The 27,871-nt window shown below is 44.3% G+C and overlaps 1 protein-coding gene across 26 annotated transcripts in view; it reads left to right on the top strand.

Annotated features, from left to right (window-relative positions):
* The window catches only part of RBFOX2 (RNA binding fox-1 homolog 2), a 258,234-nt gene that overhangs the window by 109,626 nt on the left and 120,737 nt on the right, over positions 1-27,871 (top strand). The window contains exon 1 of one of the 26 annotated variants that reach the window (XM_036019564.1): positions 13,496-13,711. The exons of the other annotated variants lie outside the window; for them this stretch is intronic. Within the exon in view, the coding sequence (XP_035875457.1) occupies positions 13,697-13,711 (15 nt within the window). The 5' untranslated portion in view covers positions 13,496-13,696. Of the gene's footprint in view, positions 1-13,495; positions 13,712-27,871 lie in introns of those variants that run through there. 26 annotated transcript variants of the gene reach the window in all.

Raw genomic sequence — 27,871 nt, 5'->3', positions numbered from 1 at the left:
CCACATTGGGTCTGGTTTAGTAGGGACATCTTGCCCAATGGGGCGTTTTGTGTTTCTCTTTCTGCAGGTTTTGTTTTTAAATTCACAGAGAAGACAGCTTCCCTTAGGTGGGTTTTGCTGATATTCTGTTGCTGCCAATTTAAAATAAATGATCATAGTAGCCCTGAAATGTCAGGTTTTCCAAGGAATCATTTTCTGCCTTTGGTTGTGGGCTGAGAAAAATGACAACAAGCAAATCTATTAACAGTTGTAATTTATTAAGCTAGGTGCTGACCTAGGTGTTTTATGCATATTATTTTTTATTTTCATAATAACCCTGCATTTATAGATGAACAGATTTAGTTGGAGATAGGGGTTAAGAGAGGTTAAATAAAGTACTTGCTCAAGGTCACAGCTAGTGAGTAGAGATTTCACAATTTGATTCCTAGTCTAGTTCACTTCCCAATCTAAGTTCTTTCTTCAGTACTCCCCATGCTGCCTCTGGAAAATGATCTTGAGAGTTCATGTAATCATCTATGCCCATGCCTCAACCCTGATCACCCCAGGAAAGCCGTATGTCTTCTTTTAAAAAGGGAAGCGCTGTTTTATAGGGGAAACTTCACAGATGAAAAATATACTTTAGAGAAGTATTTTCTGGTGATTGCTAACTTTTATAATCAAGTGCATATACCAGTATTGGTTTCTTTTACTGAAACTTAAAGCCATCCTTTCTTGTTACAAGTGAAAATGTTAAGCAACCACTCATCGTCAGGTACTGGCGGGTTTGGGATTCACTGAAGTGTGGATTAGGGCGGGCAGGAAGAGGTCCACTGTAGAGGACGAGTAAATAATTTACGGGGAGAAAAGCAGGTTGAGCCCTGGTTGCATGGCTCATAGTTGGTTGGAGTGTTGCCTCAATGCACTGAGGTTGCAGGTTCGATCCCCAGTCAAGGCACATGCAAGAATCAAGCAATGAATGTATAAATAAGTGGAACAACAAGTGAATGTTTCTTTCTCCCCCCCCCCCCTTCCCCTTGCTCTAAAATCAATTAAGAAACCTTTTTAAAAAGCAGATGGAGTTTTCTCGAGGTAAGGAAATGTTATCATTTGCCCCTTATTTGGTACAGCCTGTCTTCTCCGTCTCTTTGCTCACCTGAGGAAGATGACGAGAATCCAGTGAAAGGTGGGTTAGTGTTACTTAATGGCCCCAAGTTCCTCCCTCCTTTCAGGAATTGCTTGGGATTCAATTCTGCAATTCTGCTGGGCTTTCCCAGTTGTGTGCAGTGAGAGATCCACATAAGAGAAGTATACTGACTATACTGTCTTTGCCCTCCAGGTCAACCTAACAGATATTCAGCAGTGTGTACTGTGTCCCTGGCACATGCCAGTGACTTGGCATGCTACCCATGATACTGAGACGAAGAAGACATGGTCATTGCCATTCAGGAGCTCGCAACTGAGTGGAATTTGCAGTCTCATTCAGGGTGGAAGACCTACCAACAAGGAATTAGTAACAAAAGGCAGTATAGGCTTAAGATTGTAAAAGAAATTAAGTGAGCCAGGGACAGAGAATTATTGGGGTTCAGAGATGAAGGGAGTTAGGGTTTGCTGGAGCTGTAAAGACAGGGTTTATTTACAGCTTCCTCCAGAGTGGAGCGGGGCAGGGCTGGGGTGGTAGGGATGTGGGGCATGCCCTACTAGTGAGAGGAAACGGTGAAGTTCTTTCACCGGTTTGGAGGCAGATGCCGTTACAGACTCACAGATGGAGGGAGTCACAGACAGGAACTGGGGTGTGAGAGATGGCTCCCGTTAATTACCATTTGAGTGGGGCATGTGAAGATGCCAGCGGCTGGTGTTAAAACAACAAAAGCTTAATTTCTGAGATCACAATTTTTAAGAAAAATCTAATAAATCTCGTATTTATCTTTTGGTTCTCTGATTAGCTTTTTTTTTTTTTTTTAAGATTTTATTGAGTTATTTCAGAGAGATGGGAAGGGAGGGAAAGAAACATCGATGCGAGAGAGAAGCATCTACCCGTTACACCCTGACCAGGACTGAACCCGCAACCCAGGCATGTGCCCTGACCAGGAATCGACCGGCAACCTTTCCCTTTGCCGGAACGATGCCCAACCAGCGCAGCCACACCGGGCAGGGCCCTGGTTAACTTCTGAGCACAGTGCTCTCCACATTAGAAACCCCTTGACATTTACTCTTGCTGGGTTTTTTAAAGATGGAAAATGCGAAGCTGAATCATACACATATAAAGACATCAGTAGTCCCATCTGCCATGTGCATGGCTCACCTGCGTGGCAGTATTCTTGATGATTGCTGAACGTTTATGAGGCTCCTTCCCAAAAAGCTCTCCAGATGAAGAACTCTTCTCCTTTTCCTTGAACCTTATGAAAAGTCTTCAGTGGGAGAGGGCTTGGGGAAAGGAGATTGTTTCCTTTTCCCTTCCCCCATTCCATAGTAGCTTAACTTAAGTACCCTGTGGAGATAAAGATAAATGTGAACAATTTCAGGATGAAAAGAACATCAGAGACCCAAGAAGTCAGGGGAGGTCATATCAGGATTAAAGTGGAAACTATGTTACAACCTAAGCAAGGAACAACTGATAGGTCTATAAATAGGATTTTATCTCCCCACAGAAAATTTTTGGCATGGTCAGATCTTCCCATGTGGGGGACTATTTTATTTACTAAAAATAAACTATGTTTCTGAAATGATTAAAGTAAGTCTCACTAAACTCATTTATGTTATTAAAAGTGTGGTCATAGTCTGAAAATAAGTGTCTAGAGTTTTATTATGTACCAGCTGTTGGGAAAACTCCGGTATTATAGCCATCAAGTCTGTGATGGAATGGTCTGGCCCAGTCTAGCATGGATTAGATAGATTACCTCCTCAGAAGATAATGTGATTGCAGTGTTTCCCTGCCAGTCCTAAAGACCCTCAACCCCCAGTACTGACCTTAGAGTCCTAAATAGGTATTGGAAGTTTATCGTCTAGGAAAGGCAGAGTTCTGATCCTCCAGAAATCTTGCTGCGAACTTCAGGCTGCTTGAATACGGCCATTCAGAGCAGAGGGGTATGCAAACCAGCAGTACCTTTAGTGTCCGTTTTGGGGGACAGAAGCCTTCAAGCTGTCTGTTTCTCACACTCCCGTTATCCTGGTTGTCGCCTTTTAAATTGTGCAGCAAATTCTTGGCATCTGTCTTCCTGTCAGCTAATCTCGGACGGCCCTGGATAGCCTGTCTTTTTTTCCTGTGCATATATTTGAAATCAGTAAAAAGCATCTATTAATTTTAGTATCCTGTTAGAAGATTATGAAAGCTGAAATTCAACAGATAGTAAAATCACTCAACGCATGTTTCTCGAAGTTACTTAACCATGGAATGAATACTTTTAAAATAAAATGCACTGAAGGACACGGTGCAGTGTGACTCATGCCCAGATGTGGGTGTGGACTAAAGTAGTCACCAGGAGTGGGTTCAGAGATGAGTCAGTGGCTGCGAGAAGTGAATTCATTTGCTTTTCTTCAGACTTCAAAGCATGTTTGGGAAAAGTTAAATCATTTTTAAGTGCAAAATAAAGGAGATTAAGACTTTTGCTTTAAATATACTGCCTGTGCCTTAGTGCACTGGTTAAGAACCGTCTCCCTGCATCAGAGGACCTCATGTGTTATATTTATTCCTCAAAATGGCATTCCACGTTTAAGCGATGGATTGTTGTGTACCTAGTAGAAGTTATGTACATGTGTTTTGTATTTTTATTTTGAGTAAATAAATTGTAGAAGAGAAATGCTGCTAGCATCAATTTAAAATTTGTTGGACCATCTTACACTGTCGACAACTTGTGAAATTCTAAAACAGGTTATGTACATCATTTCACTAATTGCGTTAACCCTTTTACCATGCTTGTTCTGACAGTCACTCAGCTCCCATCTTTTCCCCAGTGCTTTAAGAGAAGGAAACTGAAGTTCCTGGTGGATTATTTTCTGTAAGATAAAGAGGTAAAGTTGGTACAAGAGGTTTGACAACTTCACAGCATTCTTTGAGCCCCAACCCAAGTTTGTATCTCTTTAATTGCTGTCATCTAATTGTTTTGTGACTCACCCATTGGCTGTTAGAGTGGTGTAATAACGGTACATCATGCTCTGTTCACTGAATAGATAACACACTCTGTTTCGTTGTGAGCTGACAGCAGCCCTGCGATGTAGGCACCACTGCCCCATTTTACAGATGACGAAAATGACAGTGTGTGGGGGGGGTGGGTGTGTGTGTGTGTGTGTGTTTGACTTTTTTCATTACTCCTGACCAGGAATTGTTAAGTTAAAATTTTATTTCTATCATTTTGGTGGAATGGTTAAGGACAGAAGATTAGGGGGATAGGTTTAGTTTGCTTTTCGGCCTAGTCATCAGGTCCGTATGCTATTATTATATACAGAGCTTTCTGTTTCAAATGAAATTGAATTTTGATTTGTAAGTTGCGTATCACTGTTGAAAGCATCACTTAGCATTATGTTCAACTGCATAAAGCAGAAGAAACCCCAAAGGGCTTAAACAAGAGAGGTTTTCTTGTCTCCCAGGAAAAAGAAATCTGGACGCAGGCAGCCCAGGGCTGCCGTGCACTTCGTGGTTATCCAGGACCCAGGATCCTTACTTGCCGCTCTGCGCTTCTCTGCCTGTAGGGCGTGGCCCGCTTGGTTGCTGCAGCTCCGCCATCATTCCTGCGTTTCCACAAAGCAGTTTCTACTTAAGAAGACTTCTAGGAAGTCCCACATGATATTTCTGCTAATCTCACTGTCCGGGACTTAGTCTAATGGTCACACCTAACAGCACCAGAAGTTAGGAGAGACAGTCTTTTTTCGGAGGGTATTTATGATAATGTCCTAGAATGAAAACTGGGGTTTTGTTGCTAAGGAGGAAGGAAAGAAAGGCTATTGGGAAACCACAAGCATTCTCAACCTCAGGGCCTGTCAGAGTGGCCTGACCGTGTTTCCTTCCCATGTGGCACAGAACAGGTTCTGTTAGCTTCCTGGGAGCTTTTCCACCCGCCTCTGTTGTGTTGCCCGGTAAGATGAGTTATTTTTTACTTGAAATGTGTACATCTTCATGCAAACATTTTAAAAAAAGAGGTTAATAGGTAATGATAAGGATTGTTGCAGCTTCTGTTTTAAGTTCAACTTTGTGGTTTTCAGAATCAGTTTATTGGGACTTCGAATAGTATAGTTAGCCTTTATTAAGAATAAAATACATAAAATATTTTGGTGATTAGTCATTGGTAAGGGAAAAAAGTATACATTTTTTCCTTTAGTTTTTTGGAAGCCTGGCTAAGTCATTAGAAAATATAATTCTTGGGGATAGAGCACTTGCTTTTTTTTCCCTTAAAGTTATTACTATTTTCAAATAAATAATATATTTATATGGCTCAGCATTCAAAAGATACAAAATGGTCACATAATGAAAATTGCTCCCCCATTCCTGTTTTGAGTTCCCCAGTGTCTTTCCCCTAGAGGCAAGGGTTATTTTACCTTTTTGACTATAATTAATCCTTTAAAAAAACTTAATGGTACTGTGCTATACGTTGTCCTGGAGCTTTTTAAACAATCGCTTAAAGACGTGTAGTAGAGTATTCTGATTAGTATTTGAAGAGCATCCGCATCCCCTCCCCCAAGGGCTATATAGTGTTCCACTCTCTGGATGGTAAAGCCTTCTAAAATGTGCTATATAACTATATAATTTATGTGTTCTCAGTAGTGTAATAGTAGACATTTTTCTTAAAGGTTTAACACAGTTGTCAACATCAGTTATTATTTAGGACGGTGAAAGGGTCATATTTCAGGAGATTTTGTTGGTTTTGCATTACAGTATGGCCTCATTTTGACATATGTCTGCCTTTTGATCCTTATCTGCTTTTTAGATTATTTTCTTTTGGTCTCTCTTGTTTCTGATGTGGCTGTCTCTAATATAATATTCTTCTTTCCTCTGGTACTTATTCCCTACTACTTTCTAGCTCTCTTTCCTAATTTGCTTTAATATTTGGTGGGCAAGTAGCCAGATAACTGGGACAGAAATATTTCTAAAACAAAAATAAATAGATTCAGAGAGAAAGCCTGGCACAGGTTTTCTGCTGATGAAAGCGCATGAACATTTTGATATTCTGGGTACTTAGAGGGCCTTTGCTTCCTGGTCATCACCATGTTCTAGACCAGCTCTGTCCGATAGAGCTTTCTGTGTGCACAGAAATGCGTTATTTTTGCACTGCCCATGATGATGGCCACAGCTGCACGTGGTGCTTGAGCATCTGAAATGCGGCCAAGTGTGGCTGAGGAACTGAAATTTTACTCTTAGGACTGAGGAAATGAAAGTCAAATAGCTACATGTAACCAGGGGCCAGGGATACATGGGTCGAGGCCTTAGATAATTAACTTCTCTACTGCAAGCTTGATTATAGTGGAGCTTGGATTGGGATACTATTGTTTTATTGTGCTGCGCAAATTTATAGTCTTGGGAGGGAGACAATTTGGAATGTTTGTGTTCAGATTAGCTTAAGTAAATGATTAGATTGGGACTGCTTTTTGATATTAATATTATGATTATTTCAAACTAGCATTCTCAAGTCATTGGTGCTGGCGTGTATTTATGGTTTGTGGCTAGGGTAAAACTTTGCGTCCTTTTGTCCTTTTGCTTTTGGTAACTAGGGAAAAATTAGTAGCGCTCTAACTTTATTTATAGGACTTGGTTAGACACTTGCCTGAGTGCCAGAAACTCCCACAAATAACTTTGACCTTCCCTAACAAAAGTCAAGGGATAAAATGTTCCGTAGTAAATCTTAGTCATATATGATACACGGGATGTTACTTTCTAATGGAGGAATCCATAACAAATAAGAAAATAGATGAATTATAGATTTTTATAACTGCTAGGAAGAAGTAAACAGAGCACAACAATAGGGGATATGGACTTGCAGGGGAGGATCTCCAACTAGATAGGGTGGCCTGGAGAGTTTTATTTGAGGTGTTATTTAATCCGAGGCCTGAAAGATAAGCAGGAGCCAGCCTTGCAAAGAATGAAGGCAGGATAAGGAGAGATTTCAAGAAGAGGGTGAAAGGGTTACAGAGGTGCCGGAGAGAGGGACGCCCTTGCTCTAGAGCAGGAACTGACACAGATCGGTGTATTTAGAACACAGTGATTGAAAAGGAGATAATGATAAGAAATGCGGCTGGAGAGCAGGCACTTGGCAGGTCGTAAAGGACCTTAAAGACCCTTATAAGAACTTTGGATAGAAAAAAAAGTTAAGTGCAGTGTGAAGCTATGGCATGAGAGAAGTGATCTGATCTCATTTTTGTTTTAAGAAGTCCCTCTGGCTGCTGTCAGGAATGTTTCGAAGGCGAGCAAGGGCGGGAGTGGAGGAACTGTTGCTCCAGGCGAGGGTGATGGTAGCTTGAGGTAAGGTGGTGGCAGTGGAGCTCAGGAGAAGTCAGACACACAGGCCTTGCTAATGGGTGTGGTGTGAGGGGTGAGGGAAGAGGGGAGGGTCTCTGTCTTTCATAATTGCAGGGCAGCACTGCTTACCCAGGCGGAGAATGTCAAGGATAAACCAGATTTCAGGGGTGGGACCGGTGGAGATTGAAGAGCCCAATTTTGTGCACACGTGTTTGCCTTGCCTGTGAGGCAGCTACATAGTCCTATTGGAGCGTGAGAAGAGGTCCCTAAGCCAGGGGTTTACCTGGTGATTACCGGCCTATTGGTGGTATTGGAAGCAATGGGAACGGATGAGACACCTGAAAGGGAGAGATGAGGTTGACCCAGGGTTGAGCCCCAAGGAACACTTCCTGTTTTGGAAGTCTTTTGAGGGAGAAGCCAGAAAAAGATACTGAGAAGTAATCAGTGATGCAGGGGAAAAAACAGGAGTGTGGTGTCTCAGAAGCTAGGAGAAGAGAATGTTTTAAGACTGCCAACTTTACTGAATCCTGCTGTGAGGGCAGATAAGTTGAGGACCGCACAGTATCCATCAGATTAAGTCATGTGGAAGTGGTTGACATTGGTCAGTTAGTTCAGTGGAGGAGAGAGCTTGAAAACTCTGAGTAGACTGCAGGAGGAATGGAGGTGAAAAAATGGAAACAACTTTTTAAAGCAGTTTTCCTGTGGAGTGGTGAGCGGAGAAGTGGTAGGTAGCTAGAAGGAGGTGGGGGGTTGAAGAAGAGTTTTTTTTTAAACCATGGTTCATTTAGTCACTTACCTATTATTGGACATTGACATTTTTGAAGTTTTTTTTCTCTTAGAATTGTTACAGTGTGCTTTATTCTACTCCAGTGGGGATTTTCTAAGATCGGCTCCTTGGAGGTGGAATTGCCGGGCCATGAGCTCTGCACATGTCGGGACTGGACAGATACTGCCAGCCTGACTTCCAGAGCGGGTTCCAGTGTCCGCTTTCCTCGTCAGCGCGTGAGAACAGAGCGAAGGCTTTCTGAAGATGGACATGTGTTTATTTGCTGGCGTGACAGTAATGAGTAGAGAGGGGACACGGTGGTCAATGCAGCACGCCCTTACATAGGCTCCGCGGGGTGGGTGTGAGTGCTAGTAGTGAAATGGGCCTTGGGTGCGAGGGAGGTGTCTGTAATTCTCACAGGATGCGAGGAGGAGGAGATGCGTGCATTTCCAGGCAGGACTGTCGGTTTTGTGGGCAGAAGAGACTGTCTGGATGCTTGTCTTTTAAAATGAAATATTTAATAGAGCAACAGCTCCGAGTTGGGGGTAGGGAGAGGATGGAGTAGGGAGAGGATGGTTTGAGGAGAAGGTAAGAAATAGTAGTTTGGGCATGCCTGAAAGCTTACAAGGGCAGCTTTGGTAGGATGGCTTGGCATTCACTGTCAAGTGCCCAGTTGAGGTTTGTCTCATGGTTATGTAATGAAGTCCGTCAGCTAGGTTACATGACTTATCTCGAGCAGCCTTCAGCTGATTGTGCCCAGGCACAGAGGAGGCAGAGAGTTGCATCTGACCAGGCCTGGAGTTTTGGCGCGTGGCAGTGCTGCAGAGGACAGACGATTGTGGGTGTTCACGAGGGAGGGATTGCAGCCACCGACCACGGAGTGGAGGGAAGACAGGGCTGGAGTGGGTGGATAAATGGAAGTGCGGTTGGGACAGGGCACTTCGTGGCGTCAAAAATCGTAGTGGAAGGGATGCCAGGGCAAGTTAGTCAGAAACACGGGAGGTTATTTGAGAGTATGATTGGAACATACTAAAGAAAAACAGAGCATTTAAGATAAAACATTTTCCTCTTTTAAGGGTGGTCGCTCCGGGTTCCCTAGAAGTGGGGGTATGGGCTCTAACAAATCATCTATTTGCCTGTGGCTTTGCTGAGAGGTGAGCTTCGAGATGTGTACCTTTTCCTGCATGCGTGTCTCTAGAGCTCCGTTTAGACACCATACACGGGAACCACCAGAGTGTCCGGAATCATTCTCTTGCTGACGTCAGCCACAGCAGCTGTGCTTGGCCGGAGCCCGGCCTCTGGAAACTCACGCACAGTGTGTGTGCACGGAGCCCGAACGTCTCCCTGCCACCAGTGCGTGCAGTCTCAGTAACGGGCCGGGGCAGACTGCAGGTTCTGCCCAGGGTGAAACTGCCCTTGGTTTGGGCCGTCTTGATTTGATTTTATCAATAAGTGTGTTGTAGTTGAAATGGTCTTGGGGTCTTACAAACTTGTGATCAGCTTTCGACTCCTCACTTGCCGTGAGACCATGGGCAAGGTTTTTTTTTTACCATTTTAAGCCCTTGTTTCCTTTTCTGTGTGAAAGAGGTAAAATAGAGCGCACAGAGATAACGGCGACAGGTGGTGGGATAACGCATGCATACAGCCTTCTGGCGCGTGTGTTCTGAGTCAACGGTAGTTGGTATTGTTGCGTTGAAATCAGCAGGCAGGGTGCTTAGGTAGCTGCAGATCCCCTAACTGGAAAGTGGCACCACATCTGCCCCCTTCTTCCCCGAGTTGCTGCTGCTGCGTGAGCGTGCTGCTGCGTGAGCGTACTGCACTGTCTTCACCGGCTCCCCAGACTTTAATGTGCGGGTAAATCACCTGGGCCTTTTGGTACTGAGCTGATTTTGATTCTGTAGGTCTTGGATGGGGCCCGAGAGTCTTCGTATCTAAGAAGCCCCCGGCTGATGCTCCTCTCCTGATGCTTGCCTTGTGGGCTGCATTTTGAGTAGCGAGATTCTAATAGAACTGCCCTGTGGGAATCACTACTTTAAGCTGAGAGGAAACAACATTAAAAGAGCCCCATCCGTTCAACCTTTTTTACAAGTTAAATTCATTTGGACCTCACCTGGCCCAGTTCTGTAACTCAGTGTTTGCGGTCAGTCTGTGTTGTCTCGACCCCTCCTGAAAGTGAGAGGGGTATAAATTACGTACAGAGGATTGCCTCAGATTTCTTTTGAAAAATATTCAGTGCCTGACTTCTCAGGTTTTATATTTTTGATAATTTGTGTCGGTTCCCCAGATGTCCATACTTCCCCCACCAGCCTTTTACACCTACAAACAAAACTGGCATAAAACTTGAGTCTCTTGAATCATTAGACTTGGAGGCAGGGAGTCTGAAATGCGGCTTCGCACCCCTTCTGCCCACCCTGCCCTTCACATCATGGAGTCCAGCTCTTGGGGAAGCAGGGATCCCGGACACAGCGGGGGGTTAGCATCGCTGGCAGCACCCTCACTGCTGCCCCAGGGAGTCGACTCCTCGTTCTCAGGACCGAGCACACCAGACTTCCCGTGTGGGCCTTCCCTGGAAGAGGTCCTTCTCCGGCGCTCACCTTCACACAGTTTTCCCCTTTGAACTCACGTAAAGGCCGATAAGCTTCCAAGTACAGTCACGCGGTCTGATAAAATGTTCTGATAGAATTAAGTTTGTGTGCATCTTAATCCGGTGTGTATAACACTGTGATCCTTTTCAGGGGTCTTCCTAGTGTGGGATTATTCCATTTTTGTGTCTCTTAATCTGACTCCTGAGTAGCTATAAAGCGTAGGTTTCCTTATTTGACTTTGAGGATTTGAGGCAGGTTTGTTTTTTTTTCTCTTACCTCTTTGTTTCCTTTCATCTTTCCTTTTCTTTTTTTAAGGTAGGGAAATGTGGACATGCAGGAGCATGAATAAAAAGATTCATTTAACTTGCCTGTGGGTTTCTGGAGTTTTTTTGGTGTGTATATGAAGAAAACACTCAGAAGCATTTGATTTTTGACTAGACTATCCACCCACTTCATAAAATTATGTCCAGAAAAGGAAGAGAGACATTTAGAGTAGGGATTTATGAACTCTCCCTGTGACTCTAAAGAAGTCTGTGGTGGTGGCACTCATGGGAGTTTTGGAGGCAGTTGTCAGAGTTTTTGTGACATATTTTAGTTTTTCTTCTTTCATTTTGAGGCTCCCCTTTCTCTATGTCTTTTTCCCCTACTTTGCTGCAGGAGAGCAGGGGTATCTTTATCTTAGCCTGAACTTGATTAAAAGATCAGACCATAAAGTGACAGTATGTGAAATTCTATTGTGTTTGTGTTTGACATGTGCTTAAGAATGAACATTAACAATTTTGTGTCTCCAGGGAGCGTGAAAGGACCATAATCTCTTAGTACGGTTTTAATACAGTAATTTGAGTGTAGTGTCAGGGGGTCTGGTGAGGTTAGATTTAGGGCATGGGCCAGGAGACTGAACAGCAAAGTTGCATATAAAAATTGATTACGGACGTATAAAAGACTCTTACAGTTTATCGAAATTCAAGATTTGTTTCTGCATTTAAAAGGCTGTCTCATAAGTTCTTTTGTGCTGGAGATGAGGTAATCCTGCCTTCGGAGGAAGCAGAGAGCTTGTGCAGAAGGAAAGAGAAAAGGTTTGGGTGAGGCTGGGGATATTTGTCCCACCCTGCCAAGTTTAAATGAGCTGCAAGTTGAAGGTGGAAGGAGAGAGAAGGCACATCTTTGTGCAGAAGGAGAGGGAAGGTGACTTGACTTCTACCTTAAGAGAAGAAGAAACTTCACGTAGCAGGTAACAGACCGGAGAGCGAATGCGCCACCTGCCCAGGGCCGACCTTGCCGCTGAGCCTCAGACCTTACTTGGAGATGCTACACACCTGAGAGAGCTGTCCCGACACGTCCGAGGGAGACGGAACCCTGGGGCAGCTGGAAGGTGGTGGGGCTCTTGTTTTTGTTGCAGATTAATGAGTTAAAGGAATGAAATATTCCTCAAAACACAGACCCCTTTGAGAACTTACCGTACACCTACTGTGTGCTTGGCACTGTGTGAAAGACCCCACGGCCAAAAATCAATGACCTGTACCCTGAGAGACCTGGACAGAGGAGACAAGATTGGTAGGCACAGGAATACCTGTAGCAGAAATGGGCAGAGGTGCTGACTCTTGTTACAGGTACCGGGAGCCCAGCGGAGGGACAGATCAGCTGCAGAGGGGCTGGGCTTTTGGACTGGAACATGGAGAAATGGTGGGCAAGTAAGGAACACACATGAGCATCGGCATATGGAAAAGTTAGCTATTTTCTGACTAAAAACCACTAGAACAGATGATTTGAAGTTCAGCATTGAACATAATGGGTAAATATATGCCTGGCATATAGGAGGCACTTAATAAATGTTTGAACTGAACTGAATTAGAAAATGTGGTCACTAGGAACATGGCGGTGAGGTTACATAGCTATATCATTTGATGTAATTATAGCAACTTCAAAAGGAGTGTTGTGCCCAGGATTTGGTTGAGGAAGCAGAGGCTTGGGCAGGTTAAATAACGTCCCCCAGACCCCGAGGATAGTAACTGGAGACCCGGGTTGCAAACCCAGGCTTTGTGTCCTGGAGCTGTCACCATTCCTAGTGAAGAATTGGCACCGTGGAGGGGCTCACAATCCACTTGACTCAAACCTTGTTCTTTCTCCTTGCAGAAGGGAGACTCTTAATCTGAGTGAGGGGAGTAGTAATAAAAAAGTCAAAAACCTATTCCTCTGTGTGTGTGTATATTTATATTTCTGTGTTTGGAACTCTTCTAAGATTCAGCATTATCAGTGGCGAAACTTTATGAAAAATAGTGGTACAAGGCTGATGTTTTGGGGAGGGGGTTGTAGGCCTCGAGCAGCTTCTGTGTTCGTGTCTGGCTTTTGCAAGGGGCTCCAGAAGAACTGGGGCAGAGAGCAAGCTTGGCTCACTCCCCTTGATCTTGGAGGTCAGAGTTTTTTGATTGCTTCATTTATGTTTAAAGAACCCATCTTAAACTAGTTTATCTGTAGCTCTAGAAACTGGTGCTGGTGGTTTATTACTAACCCCACCCATCCCTGCCTTTTGCAATAATCTCTGTGAGTGATGATTGTGTTTCTAGAAGTAAAATGACAGAGAGAGAGAGAGAGAGAGAGAGAGAGATTCCCTGAAGGCAAATACAAAGAGAGTGTGCTGTACACTCCAGTGCAGACACACGGGGCTGGGAACTCCCAGAGAGAGAGAGAGAGAGGGAGAGAGAGAGAGGGTGAGAGGGAGGAGAGAGAACAACAGAACAGTCAGCTGCAGAGTAGAGAGGAGGGGGGAGGAGATCAGACGTTTTTTAAACTCCAGTGATTTTTGGGGGGGTTTCTCCCCACCCCGAACCCTAGTCCCCCATTCTGGCACCTTCTTTCCTACTCAAAGTGCCTTTTTGCAGTCCAGGATCAACTGACCGCTGAGTCTGAGCAGCCGGGTCTGACATGATGTACCTCTGGGTGAGTACACAGTGCTGTGGGCGAGGGTTTGCACTTGCTCATATAAGGAGTGGAAAGCTGCGAGGTTCTGCTCTCACACAAACGGCCCTCACCGCAGAGCACAGGCTGCCACGTCCCCTCTGCTCACAGACGCTAGGGTTTAAAGCCCAGCAGTGATTGTGACATGGTTTGTTTTTTTAAATGTTGTTTATCTGGTTAGACTTAGGCACAAGGGCAAGCTCCTGGCGCGGTGCTATCCTCTGGGCTGGCTGGGCGGTTCGGAGAGGGCCGACTGGGCAGGTGAGACGAGCCGGTCCCCTGAGCAGCTGCCGTCTTCCTGGTTGGTCAGGATTCACCTGTGTTTTTGGGGGCGCTGACTTTGATAAGCAGACCAGCTCTTTATATACTGAAAGCATGATTCTTAATAAGGAATAAACTTTAATAAGTTTTTATCTAATCATTTTTATTGTCCACAATAGTCTTGTGAAGTAGGTCACTATTTGTTATCAAAATTTTATGAGGGAAGTAATTAAGTCACAAAGAGTAACTTGCTCATAGTTAGAAACCAAGTCTGTAGCAGCTAGAATAGTAATTAATAACCAGACAGTTTTAAACATTTTATATTTGCCAAGAGCTTTATATTTTACATGATTTTAATTTATTGTTAACTATGGCATTGTGCTTTGGAATGGAGGGAAACAACTGGGATTGGAGATGTTTTTCAATTGTGAAATGTGATAACTTTTAGGAGAAAGATAGGCAGGGGAGAAAATAAACCCTGCTTTTAGTTTGCCATACGAGAGCATCTATAGTTTCTTGCAAAGATGGCGGTATCCTTTCTTAAGCAGACAGCTGTTGTGTGTTGCTAAGGGAGCCTCCTAGATGTGATGCCCTTGGCTACTAGCCAGCTTTTGAAAGTTTCACTGTGCCCTTTGCCCCTCAGCCTAGATGTCTGGAATTGCAGAAACCTACTTGGCTCAGGCAGGCTAAATTTATAAATACCAGAAGGCCGAATTTTAACTAGGTTTGTAGAGCTTGTTCACAGAGGGTTGGTGGGGGGTGTGTATGTTGGGAGGGGCTTTTCCTGTTTCTCCCTTCGTATTTGAATATTATCTTGAAATGTAACTTCCTCCCCTCTATTGATTTATTTTTGTAGTATTTGTAAGAGGTCAAAGGACTTCTCTGGCACACTTGTGTGCTCTAAGTACTTTGGTCTCCCCGTGAACGAGGCATCTGGGTCTAGGGCCCTTGCAGCCTCAGTGGGACTGTCCAGCTCCCTGCTGGCCAGAGCACGGAGGGGGTCCACTGTCTTTGGTTTTGTTTGGAAGATGACTTACGAGAGAAAGCAAGTTGAATTAATTTCATTTTCACTCACTTATGTTTAATGAAAGTAGACAGTGGCAGTCCTCCTCAGTTATTTTCCTTGTGCTTATGTTACAGTTACTTGTAAATTTGTTTCAGTCCCCTTCACTTACTCGCCCTAGAGCAGTCTCCCAGCCAGAGGGCCACATGTTTACTGAGACACATGTGTGCCAAGATAACTGTTCCCCTCAGCCCTCGGAGCAGCCTCGTGGGGCCTAGGGTTCCCCTGGTCACTTGGGCCACGTGTCCTCTAGTTTGTTTGCCACTTTGTGCCACGTACATGTTACCATTTTCGGTGTGTGCTGAGACAACTGAACGTTTGGGTAGCACTGTCTAGCAGGTAAAAAGTGTGTTAGCTCTTCATTATCTGCATCGTCTAGCCCAGTGCCCCAGCCATTTGTTGGATTCAGTGAAAATGTCCAAAAGGAGCCAGAGCTGCATCACACCCAGATATAGAGAAGGGACTCTCACGCATTAAGTGGGAGGCATTGAGGAGGTGCTGTGGAGAAACTCATGGACCAGGAATAGGGGACCGGAGTTTGTCTAGGCCAGTACCCAGCCATGTGACAGTGAGCAGTCATTCAGCTGTTCTGAGCCTCAGTTCCTTCATCCATAAGCTAAGAGAACCTCTCCTCACTCTGAAATTCTGTAAAGTGAATTTTGTATGGTAGTATGCATGCCAGAACAACACTCAGTTGTGCAAGAATGTTTGGGTCCTGGAAAACGTGAGCAAGTTGTGGGACATGTATTATTACCTCTATTGCCTGCTTGTTTTGGTACCAGCAGTGTGAGTTAAAGATTCTTTTTCCAAGTATTCTAGAAAAAGCACTGAACTACGCTCAGGTGTCAATACCTGTGAGTGGTGTGGATATTTTTAGACCCTGTAGAACTGAAGAGTAAAAGTTACAGCTCATCCTAGCATTTTAGTTCGTGTAGTTAGGTGTGTGTAGCTCATAATTTGCTCGTGCAGGTCCAGAACGCGGAGCTAGAAGGCTGTCCGGGCTCTGCATGCGTCCCTGTGCCAGGCCTCCCCAGTCCCCTGTTGCGTGCCTCGCCCCCCTTTTCAGTGACTTTGGTAGCGTCAGCGGACAGCATGGTACGGTGCAAAGAATGTGGCTCTGAGACACTTTTCTAGATCTAAACCCCACCTTGCCATGTCCAGTTGTGTGGCTTTGAACAAATTATGCAGCCCCTCTGAACCTCAAATTCTTCATTTATCACGCAGGATTATTGTGAGCATCTAAGATAATTCCGTGAAACACGCCTCCCGGAGTGGGTGGCACGCGATGCTCAGTCAGTGACCAGTGCAGGCCAGCACTGGGCTCCGGACGTTCGCGTAGACAGACCGCTCGCCGCCCCAGAGCGTTTTCTTAGTGTGAGGGTGTCTTTGAATTCCTGTAAGGGGGACTTCGATAAACACAAACTAGTTTTCTGCGAAACATGGCTCCCTTTAATCAGTATTTTACGTCCTTGTCGCTAGAGAAGCCTCATTAAAGTGTTTCCTGGTGGAGAACCTCCCTGTCGCTGTTGTCTAAACTGTGTTTTGGAGGGGGCAGTACTGTGCGGCATTCATTAGGGCATTTATTCTCTCCTCTCCACTGTCCACGGCAGGGAGGGTGGGAGGGGGGAGGGACACACACACACACACACACACACACACACACGACTCCTGTACTGAGGAACTTACTTATTTGATGATTATATAATTGATACCCAGCAAACGAAATTACAGACCGCTTCCTGAAATTCCCAGAAGGCACGTCATGTTCTCCTCGTCTGGGCTGATCTCAGCTAGCCTGGTACCAGGCTCTCTTTCCTTCTATTCTGTATGGATGAACTTCTGGGTTTCATTTTGAATTGCTTTTTTTTTTTTAAATCATCGTTTAATCCTGTCTTCTTAATAAGTCCATTCAGCCAACATTTGATGAATGCCTATAATGGGTAGAAGACTGTGCTACCAGCTGTTATACACACGAAAATGATTTACGATATCTCACGTCCTCAAGAGTTTATAATACAGTGATAGAGAGTGTATGTAGCCAGATGATAATGACTTTTGTATGGTGCTATTCAGTTAAGAAAGTGCTTTAATACGTTATCTTATTTCCTCCTCGCAGCAGTGCCGAGGGCTGCCATTACCTCTGTTGTATAAATGAGGAGACCCGGAGTGCGTGACAGTTAGTGGGTAACTGGCAGAGCTGGAAATTCACGTCATCTGAAACACCAAACCAAACCAAACCAAACCTCTGTGGCTCTTACTTCTTCCCACAGTGTCCTCCTCTTTGGGCAGAAGCCAGTGTTTTGTTGTGTTTACTTTAAACCATTTATTGAGCGATAACCTACGTATCAGGCCTGTACCTTACTTGGTCTTCAACACACCTGGGGCTTAGCGATTATCTTCATTTTTACAGGTGAGAAAGGAGAAATTTCAGTAATGTGCTATACTCACACGGTCTAGGATTGACAGAAGTAGGATTTAAACCCTGGTCTGTCTGGCCTCAGAGCTTATTACACCACTCTTTCTTTCTTTCTTTCTTTTTTTTTTTTTGTTCACTGGTGTCAGATTTATCATTGCTACCATTTAGCATGATACAGGCAGAGTAGAGAAGTGAAAATTAAGGTAACCTGAATTCTGTTTCCATACCCAATAATTACTTCAGACAAGTTGCTAAACTATGTACCTTGATTTTCCAGGTTGTAAAAAGGATATGATAGTTCTTAGGAGAACATGAATGAAGTAAATTTAGAAAAATGTATGTCGGCCATTTTAGAAATAAAGTAGTAACTGGTGGCTTTATCACAAAACATGTAAATCATGAACTGTGAGTCAAAAGACTGTATTTTGCCCAATACTGTATTTTGCCATGTATAAGGCACACTTTTTTGCTCAAATTTTCGAAGGAAAATAAGGATGTGTATTATACATGGGTAGTCCTAATTCCATTTCCATATAACTATTTTTAATTCTTTTTTTTTTAAGTAAGGAAACGGGAACAGCAGCACCTAAACTCTTTTTTTTTTTTTTAAGATTTTATTTATTTATTTTTAGAGAGGGAAGGGAGGGAGGTAGAGAGAGAGAGAAACATCAATGTGTGGTTGCTGGGGGTCGTGGCCTGCAACCCAGGCATGTGCCCTGACTGGGAATCGAACCTGCGACACTTTGGTTCGCAGCCCGCACTCAATCCACTGAGCTATGCCAGCCGGCTATTTTTAATTCTTTTATTTATGCTATGTGTTAAAAGTGTATCCGTTCTTGTGTTTTGTAATTATTTGTTACATAAAATTCCTTGCACCATAATATGTTCAAAAGTAAATGCTAAAATTCCTTTGTAGTACAAAAAACAAGTATCTAAATATAAATAAATAATTGAATTTAAAAAAAAATTAAAGCAAAAGATTTTTTTCCTGAAAGTTTGGGCCAAAAATGTGGGTATGCAATATGGTAGTTGTTGGTCTCGGTGGTGCCCTTTGTTCAGGTATGACTTTTTTAGCGTCGGTTTTCTACTCTTTATGATGGGACTGTTGACACCTAACAGGTTTCTGAGATCATGTTAAAGGGTTTTGGGATTCTCCTACTAAGCAAAATATAAGGGAGTGATAGTAACAACAGCTATTATTTAGGTCTCAGCCGGGCTGATCTTTTGATGCTCACTGTTTATTGCTGTATTGCCATTTTAATTGTTCTGCACAGTTAGAGAACTAGGCTTAATGGCAAATTGAGTTATCCCAAAATGTAGGAACAGTTTAGTTCAGATAACATTGGAGGCCAGATACTGTGACTAGATACTTGGCAGTGAAAAGCCATTAAAAGATTTTAAGTAAGATTGGAGTAGGCTGAAGTGGAGTTTATAATTAGATTTGTTTTTTAAAATGCTATCTACACAGATTAGAGGCGGGTAAGAATGCAGAGAGTAGTTAGGTGACTGTTGGGTAACAGTCAAAGTGACAGAGAATGAAAATGACAACACGCGCTAGAGAGAACTAGAACTGTGTGACAGATCTTCATAGAAAGTGGCAGGACATGGCCGTGATTTGGAAGAGGAGAGAGATTCAGAAGGTACAACTGACGAGGTGTTGCCATGATCTGGAGGGGGACAGGGGTTGTGTGCGTGCGTGCGTGCGTGCATGCGTGCATGCATTCATGGGAATAAAGATGAAGGGGTCATGAGTTTGATTTTGGATTCAGGTTTTTGGGGGGTAACTTGGAGACATTAAGGGGAAATACTGTTTAGATAGTTGGCTAGCTAGGTCTGGAAACATAAGGAAAGATAGAGGCTTCAGCTATAAATTTGCAAGACACATGCAGGCAATAGTAATTGAAGCTGTAGGCAGGCATGATCACGGCTTAAGAGGAGAATGGCCTGTAGGGAGAAAATGTAGAGCAAGAAGAGAGGTTAATGCCTGGTGGAGGAGTTGAGCCCTCAAAGGCAGCAGGGAGCAAGGTCCCAGAGAACTTGTTCTTCAGGAGGAAAACTAGGACACTAGGAAATAAAGATAAAAGAGTGGCAGGAAGAGAGATGTGAAATAACGGGTTTTAGCAACGCAGAGGTCACTGATGACCTTGGCGAGGGTTGTTTCTGTGGACTGAGGAGGTCAGAAGCCCCAGAGTGTAGTTGGCGGGGAGGCAAGGAAGTGGAGAGATTGAATCAGTGGGTATGAACAGTTGTTGGAAACGTCTGGCTCTAGAGGAATGCGGAGAGTGGCTGGAAGAATATGAGGAGGAATGGAGACAAATTTATTTGCTTTATTTTAAATAAAAGAGATTTGATCATGTTTCAAAGCTAATAGAATAAATTCACCTGAGAAGAAGTAGTCTATATGAGGGAAGGGATAATTGCTCTTACACTTTGAGAAAGTAGGATTGGCTCTAGGAGTAGAGAGAACTCTCCCATTCAACAGGAAGCAAAGCAGAGAGAGGACAGAAGAGCTAACAGCATTTAGGATTCAAAAGTTGGGGACAAGCAGGGTGGGTGAGGTGTAGAGAGGGTCACTGATTTGGTGGAAAAGGACCCATATTCTTTGGATTATGCACCTTTTTACCACATCTTTTGCTTCAAAATATTTTTTTCCTATTTTCCTCCTCTAAAACCTAGGTGCGTCTATTTTTTGGACCATGAGATGCAGCTAGGTTTTAGAGAAGGAAACTAGGAAAAAAAATTTCCTATGTATATACCATATATATACATACGGTATATATGTTTGGGAACCATATATAATTCCATGTGGCTTGTATGTGTGGGACAAGTGAAATAGTGGTGGATAAAGATTTAAAATTCAGAGGCCACATTATTTGAACAGTTTAAGGTGTTTATTTATTCAAGTAAGGAGGCATAGATAGATTTTTAAGCAGGATCAAATATAATCAGATTTATATATTAGAAAGATAACAAGAGGCTTCTGTTATTGCAGAATTTATATTTATAGTTTGGGTGAAACTGGTTTGATGCATATTTTAAAAGCTCAGAAAACAGTAAGGGGCGAAACAACTCATTATGTTATATGAAATTCAAACAGCACACTTATTGATGACTGCTGTGTGTTGATCACCTCCTAAGGGGTTGGGAAAGACCATGAGTAAGACAGAGTTCTTTCCCATAGTTTGTATTTTTTTAACTGGAAAAAGAAAACTGTAAGCACCTAAGCAAACAGGACACTTTCAGGAACTATTAAGTGCTATAGAGAAGACAAGGTAGATAAACCTGAGTGCTTTGGCTGGGGCGAAAAAGGCCTGAATGATAAGAAACACTGTCTTGTCAAAACAGGGAAGGAAAGCATTCCAGACCGGAGGAGTAACAAATACAGTCTCCAGATGGGGACACATTGGGGATATTCAAAAAGAGGGGTGGTGCGGTTAGAGTGCAGAGAATAGAAAATAAGACTGGAGATGCAATGAGAGCCAGACCATTCCCTGTGGTAGCAATTTGAGTTTTGTTTTAGTTAAAATGGGAAGGTTTGGGGAGATTTAAGCAAGAGAGTGATATTCTTTAGGAAAGGTAGGAATAGAGAGCTCTCTTCCTCCCGGTCAGGAAGCTATTACTGTATCTGAGCAAGAGGCGGTGGCCTGGACTGTGGAGGGCAGTCGGGTAGGACTGAAGAGGGCGAGCATGTGCGGGGAGGTGGAAGAGGGCCTGGGTTATTCAGCCTTTGGCCTGAGGAATTAGAGCGGAGGGGCCATCTCCTTACAGCAGAACAGAGTGCAGAGAAAACAGTGTTTGCGGTGTGGACTTGTTAAAGTTCGAAATGTCTGTTAGACATCCAGGTGGAGGGGCTCAGTGACCATTTGATACAAGTCAAGTTCGGAAGAGAGATGTGAGCTGAGGGTGTAAGGCTGAGATGCGTCGGCACATGTTTAAAGCCTGGAGAGGAAATGTGGCAAGAGAATAGGGCTGGGGCATTTCAGTGGGGGGTCTGGAGAATACTTGGAATTGGGTAGGGTAGGAGGGGAGCAGGACAAGTGTGTGATATCAGAGACTGGAGAAGAACGTGCTGGGTTTGCGTAATTGAAGACCAAGTAATGGGCCATTGGCCTTGGGAGGATGTTGGTCACTGGTGAACTTGTTAAAAGCCATTTCACTTGGAATGATGGGGATGAATAGCCAATCAGAATGGCTTGAGTTGTTAATTGGTAGGTGAGGATGAGACAGTGAATATTGTTTAGTTGTGGAGTGGAGCGAAGGATTGGGGTAGTAACTGGATGGGTATGTGGGTTCAAGGGAGGATTTTTAAAACTTAGGTGGTGTTTAGGCGAGTTTTATATCAGTAGGAAAGATCCAGTAGAGGGGAAGAAATCGAGGATTCTGAAAAGAAGGAGACTAATTGGTGGAGCAGTGTGTTATATCCAGCACACAGAAGAGGGATTGGCCTTAGATAGGGCCGGAAGCATTTCTTTTCTTTTTAATAGGAAGGAGGGCATAGTGGGGTTAGAGCCAGGTAGGCTGGCTGCATTGGCTTTAGGCAGAACAGTGAGTCTTCTGATTCTGACTGCTTTCTTTGTGTCCTATAGATGAACAAAGCTGACATTAGACGGGTAGGGAGTAGAGAAGGAAGCTTGCCCATTTGAGGGGAGAGGACAGGTGTGAAAGAGTGGTCATCTCAGAAAACGGGAGTGGACTTACTAGAGAGATGGAATAGGCTTAAGATCTGTGCTTATAAACTTGATGTGAGTGGCATGGCAAGTCAGTTAAGTGATTTTTATCTAGCAGTCTTCCGTTTAGATGCAAGACAGGAGTAAGTAGATAATTGGATTTAGCCAAGAACTGAGGTTTTTCCAAATAAGTTAGACTAAGAGAAAAGGGGACAAGGGAAACAAGGTGTTTGAAAAGGACTATGAGCAGTGGTGCCCAGCCCTTTGGCACCTCTGCGCTGCACTAGAAGAAGGGGAGTGTATGGGCCACACATTAAATACACGGTGACAGGTATTCACGAAAAAATCTCATAGTGTTTTAAATAAAATTAGGATTTTGTGTGGGGCAGCACTCGCAGCCAGCCGGGGCTGCATGCGGCCCGCGGGCTGCAGGTTGCACACCCCTGAGAGTATTTCACCCTGGAATCCAAGCTGGCTGAGGAGAGAAGTCAGAACATGAGGAGGACTGAAAACGTGGTAGGATCAGCTTGTAGACTGTTGGAGAAATGCTGGCATGGAGACTACTAGAGCAAGCCAGCTCGATGATGTGAGAGCAGAATGCTTGAAATGCTCCACATTTTTGGAGACGGCGTGGTTATTGGTGATGACACGCCGGGGTAAGATGCTAGAAGGGCAGTTCAGGTGAAGTGCTAAAAAATACAGTTGGTGCTGAAGATGCTAAAACGACAACAACTTCAGATGAGTCATCTGGTGGATGTTGAAGTCATCAAGAATGAGAAGGCTGATGAGGATGATGAAGACAGGGCGCCCTGTCCTCAGACTTGAGCAGGGCAGCAGGTGAAACCTGTTTCAAAGGACCTAAAGTTTAGGTGGCGGGAAGAGAAGTGGTTTGGAAGTGGTGTTGGAAAACAGGGCGGATACTTGTGAGGTCCGACACTCAATGTTAAGGGGGAACAAGGAGGATGCTTGCCCCTGCTGAGGCGTGTGACGGGCGGGAGTAAAGCTTTCACTGCACAAGATGCAGTGTTCTCAGGGCCAGCCAGGTTTGCTTGAGAACAAAAAGGTGAGGGGCACATCTCAGGGGAGAGAGTGAGTGTATGGAAGAGCTTGCTCCGGGATCGCTCATGGCTCCTGGGGCTCAGGAGGGCAAGGGAGAGCGGGAGAGGGGATCCGACCAGTGGATGCGCAGAGCTGCAGGGGGTGAGCCATCTGGAAGGGGGGACCGACTCCTGATGCTGATTGAGGTGAATGAGAACGTAAGCCAGGATGGAATCGTTCCGAAAGTCCCTTGGAAAAACAGGGTCATTAGTTAAACCTTTAAGCCAGAGCAATGGTTCTCAAACTTCACTTTGTCTCTCAGAATGCACAGATTACAAGCCCCACCTCCAGAGTTTTAGATCCATCAGATCTGGGTGGACCTGGGTACTTACATCTCTAATGAATGCCCAGGTGATGCTGATGCTGCTGGTCCAGAGACCACACTTCAGAAACCACTGGTCTGGAGAGACTGGTGCAGCTAGGTCAGCGGCTATGGTGACCTGTAGCTCAAGGTGACGTGTGGCCTGGGTGACGGTCAGAGGTTTCCTCGGGACATCTGTGTCTGGCATCTTTCTGACTTTGGCAGTTTAAGGAGGAAGTGAGTATACAACCATTTCTTTTGAGATACAACAAGTTCTAAGTAATTCAGTTTGATTATCATCAAACATTATTGAATACTTATTTTATGCAGTGCGATTAGGATACCAAGAGTTGTAACATTTTTTTCCCTTTTTCCTCAAGAATAATAGGGTAAAAGGGCAGACACAGAAGTTAAGTAGATGAAAAACAATGCACCATAGGAAAGACTACATGCCAATCAGCAGATAGTAAAGGGCAGTTAACAGGGGTTCAGAAAAAGGGGCACTCGCTGAAGATAGGATTGGCTGGGGAAGATCTCTTGTAGGAGGTATAATTTAAGCTAGATTCTGGCAGGATTAAAGACAGACAAGCAAAAGGTGTGGTGTCAAGAATAAACATGAAACTTGACTACTCAAGAGTCCCATTGCTTTCATCTTGGCCCAAGCCACCATTATCTCTTGCCTGTATTATTATAATAATTTTCTGACTAGCTTCTCTGCTTCTGTTCTTCTTCCGCAACCCCCTCCCCAAAGTCTGTCCTCAACACAGCAGCCGGAGTGCTCCTTTCAAATGTCTCATTACATCGCTCCTTAGTCCAAAACTCTCTAGGGGCTTCATACGCTACTCACAGTAAAAATCAAATGCCCTCTCCTGGCCCGTAAGGTCCTCTATGACTTGCTTCCCTGGCTAAGTCTTTGAGCTCATATTCTGCTACACTCCCAGCCATTCTGTGAACATATCAGACACTCCCTTGCCTCGGGGCCCTAGCACGTGCCTGTACTGTCCTGCTCTTTCTCCACATACCTCTGCTCAGGTGTCACGTTATCACGAGCACCCAATGCAGGCGGTAGTTCCCTGCCCCTTTGTGCAGCATTTTCCACCCCCTTCCCCATCTTTACTTTTCCATAGCAGCCACCACCATTGGACTTGGTGTGTGTTTGTGTGCCTCATGTCGTTCCCCTTCAACTGGAACGTAAGCTCTGTGAAGGCGCTGGTGGATCCTCTGTGCATAGAAAGGTGCTTGGCACGTAGTGGGCACTGGTTGGACATTTGCGGGGTGAGCAGAAGGAAAGCAGGAAACTCTGGGGAATAGTAAAGAGGCCCGTCTTACTGGAAGAGATAGGAATGGAAGCAGTGGTTTGGTGGATAAACTGGAAGACATTGAATGCTGGGTTATTATTCTGTAGAAAATAGGAATTCAGTTCTTAGCATGCCGATATTTAACCTCCTTGAAGTGTAGTGCTTTGTAATTGGGTCCCGTGGATGGCATGGTTCAGGGAGGGACTAGAAGCAGCGATAGCAGGTGCTACTGTGGTTGTTCAGGTATGTGGTTAAAGGGCCTTGGGATATCAGGGTTGGTAAGTGGGTACAGTTTTTACGTGGAGTTGAAAGCCTTCATGAATGTGAAAAGGTGATAAGGTTCCAGTTGTACCAGAAAGCTGTCTTATTTTGGTATGTCTGTTTGAATACGGTGTGTTTTAATAGGATATTTAACTGTAACCAAGTGTAATTTTCATATTTCAAACCAGAATATGGAATTTCTTTGTTTGAAAATTTACAGATTAGGGAATAAATTTTTACCCAATTAAACAAATACTCACTTTTGTGGACTGTAAATTGTACATTTGGGAGAGGTTGAAAACCAGCCCGGTCAGAGCACACTCGTCGGCGAAGGGCGAGGACACGGGGCCGGCTACTTGGTGTCCTCGTGTGCAGTCCAGAGTAGACATTTAATAGACGTCTGCCGATGGTCAAAATGAGTCACTTAGAAACTGCCGTCCCCCAAAGAAACGATCATATGCTTCCTTCCTCCTTAAGTGCCGGAGTCGAAGAGGTGCCTGACCCAGCCGTCCTGAGGGAGCCCCTGCCCGGCGCCCAGGCCTCCCGTCTCTCCCTGCAGTGAGTCAGGGAGACGTTGGGACGCACGGGCTCCCCCCACTACTGCCCTTTTCCCTCCTTCGCTCCGGAACTACGTGCTGCCTTTAAAACTTGTGATTTGGTTTTAAGCATTGCCTTCTTGTCTGTAGTTAACCTCTTCCTCTGAACGTGAGCTTGCTGCTCCTCTTCATAAATGCTTTTTTGTATCCTTCACTGTTATGAAATGAGATAACATACAGTACTTTTAATAAAAGGCTGGCGTAGAACAGGCACTCCACAAATTCTGAAAGGTTGAAAGGTTAAGTAAGAACTGTATGTAGCAAAGTGTCCAAATGAAATACCCCAGTGTTTTGCTTCCACTTAAATCTGTAGGTTCTGTACTATCTTATTTGTGTAGTAACTCATATGTTGTATTTCTTTCTTATTTGAATCTAGACCATTAAATCAGAGGTAAAATAAATCGAAGTCTATTTTTAATTTTTTTTTATGTAACTGTCAAATTATTTTTCCTGAGTATAAGATGAACCCTTTAATTATTGGCTGTTTTGGCCAGATTGCCATATTTTTGAAGATCAGAAATGACTCGCCAGGGGCCTCGCTGTGTATTACCTTGTCTGCGGTTGCAGCTCTGTTCACGGCCCAGTCACGGACAAGTCGCGAGGTCTCTGCGCCGTGCGTCTCGTCTGTGGGATGGAGGTGACGGTACTGCGCAGCCACACCGCCGAATGTTACTCCTCAGATAAACTGACTTCTAAGTAAAAAGATTCTTAATGGTTTATTTATTCTGCTTATTGTGCTTATAGTTGCCAATTAGATAAAAAATTACGGTGTAATATTTTTTGCCAAGATTAGTTTGAAAGTCTCACTAAACATTCCCATTTAAAAACAGATGGCAGCGTGGGCAGGAGACATGGTTAGGGGAGAGCAGTTGCTACTGCGTGTGTGTTCCCCTCTGCTACATTCATTAATTTTAGGTGATTATTTTTATCCTTTTGTTTTCTTGTTTAATTTTATTAAACTAAACTTATCAAATATAAGCTTCCTCTACTTACTGAAAGTCAAAGTTGTGTTTTTGCATGTTGCTCTATACCACGTTGCTGTAGTACTAGATGTTTGCAGATTTCATCCTATACCAGAGAAATTTTCAAGATTGTTAAAAAGCAATTGGAACCGGAAAGGAGAAGGAACAGAGATTCCTGGGCACCACCCATGTATGAGGCACTGGGTCCGGCCCTGTCACAACTGTCACTTTATTGCTGGAAGTGATGTTACAACGTGGAAGCAGGAGTCAAGCCCGTAGTCTTGCTTCAGCCAGCGCTCACAGCCAGTCTTCTGTTACGCCTGCCACTCCTCTGTGACGGACAGCCTCCGAGATGGCCCCCAGTGGCCCCCGTTCTTGGCGTGCACGCTCTTGTGCAGCCTCTTGCCTGTGAGTGTACTCACTCTGAAGTAGCAGAATATGGTAACAGTGATGGGATGTCACGTCCAAGGTTTGGTTACAAAGAGACTGTGGCTTTCATCTTAGGTGCTTGCGCCCTCTAACCCTCTGAAGATTTTGGTGCCAAAAGTGAGTTGCTTCTGTAGCAAAAATCTGAAATGTGGGAGTGACTTTGGAACTGGGCAGTGGACTTTGAGGAGAGTCTTAGAGTACCTGGAACACGTCGTTTGTAAATTTGGAGCTTTGAAGAGATTGCCATAAGGCCTTAAAGAAAAGGACACGGGAAGAGAGGGCAGAGAGTTGGAGCAGCGCTGCTGTTTGCAGTCACCAAAGCAGGAGGTGCGTCTGATGAACCAGGAGATCTAGCTACGTAAATCTCCAAGCAAAACGTGGAAGGTGCCCCCTCGTTTCTTCTTGCTGCTTATAGTGAGGTGTGAGAGTTGATTCACAAATCGAGCGAGGGACTGTTAAACAGAAAAGTAGCCTGGACTTGATGGTTTTGAAAATGATCAGCCTTTCTGCCTGGCAAATGATGGTGATACTAAGACATGGGTCCTTTGCAAAGATCAGTTCAGGAGTTTCAGTCATGGCCAGGAAAAGGACAGTCCAAAGGTGAATCCGGGGGTGTGGCTGTAAAACCTCTTGTTAAGGCCTGGGAAGAATCGGAGATGGTACCTTAGAAGTCACACAGAGAAGTGGAGAAGGGCAGTGCTTCCTGTTTTTCTTTCCTTTTTGTATCCTCTTTCTTCTGTTGTATGAGTCCATGCTAGTTCTGAATCTATTCCAGCGAATTTTTTTCCTA

This window comes from Phyllostomus discolor, chromosome 2, assembly GCF_004126475.2.
Source record: "Phyllostomus discolor isolate MPI-MPIP mPhyDis1 chromosome 2, mPhyDis1.pri.v3, whole genome shotgun sequence".
Classification (NCBI taxonomy): Eukaryota; Metazoa; Chordata; class Mammalia; order Chiroptera; family Phyllostomidae; genus Phyllostomus; species Phyllostomus discolor.
Note: the sequence above shows the minus strand (reverse complement) of the source record. Positions and strands in the feature narration are given on the sequence as shown.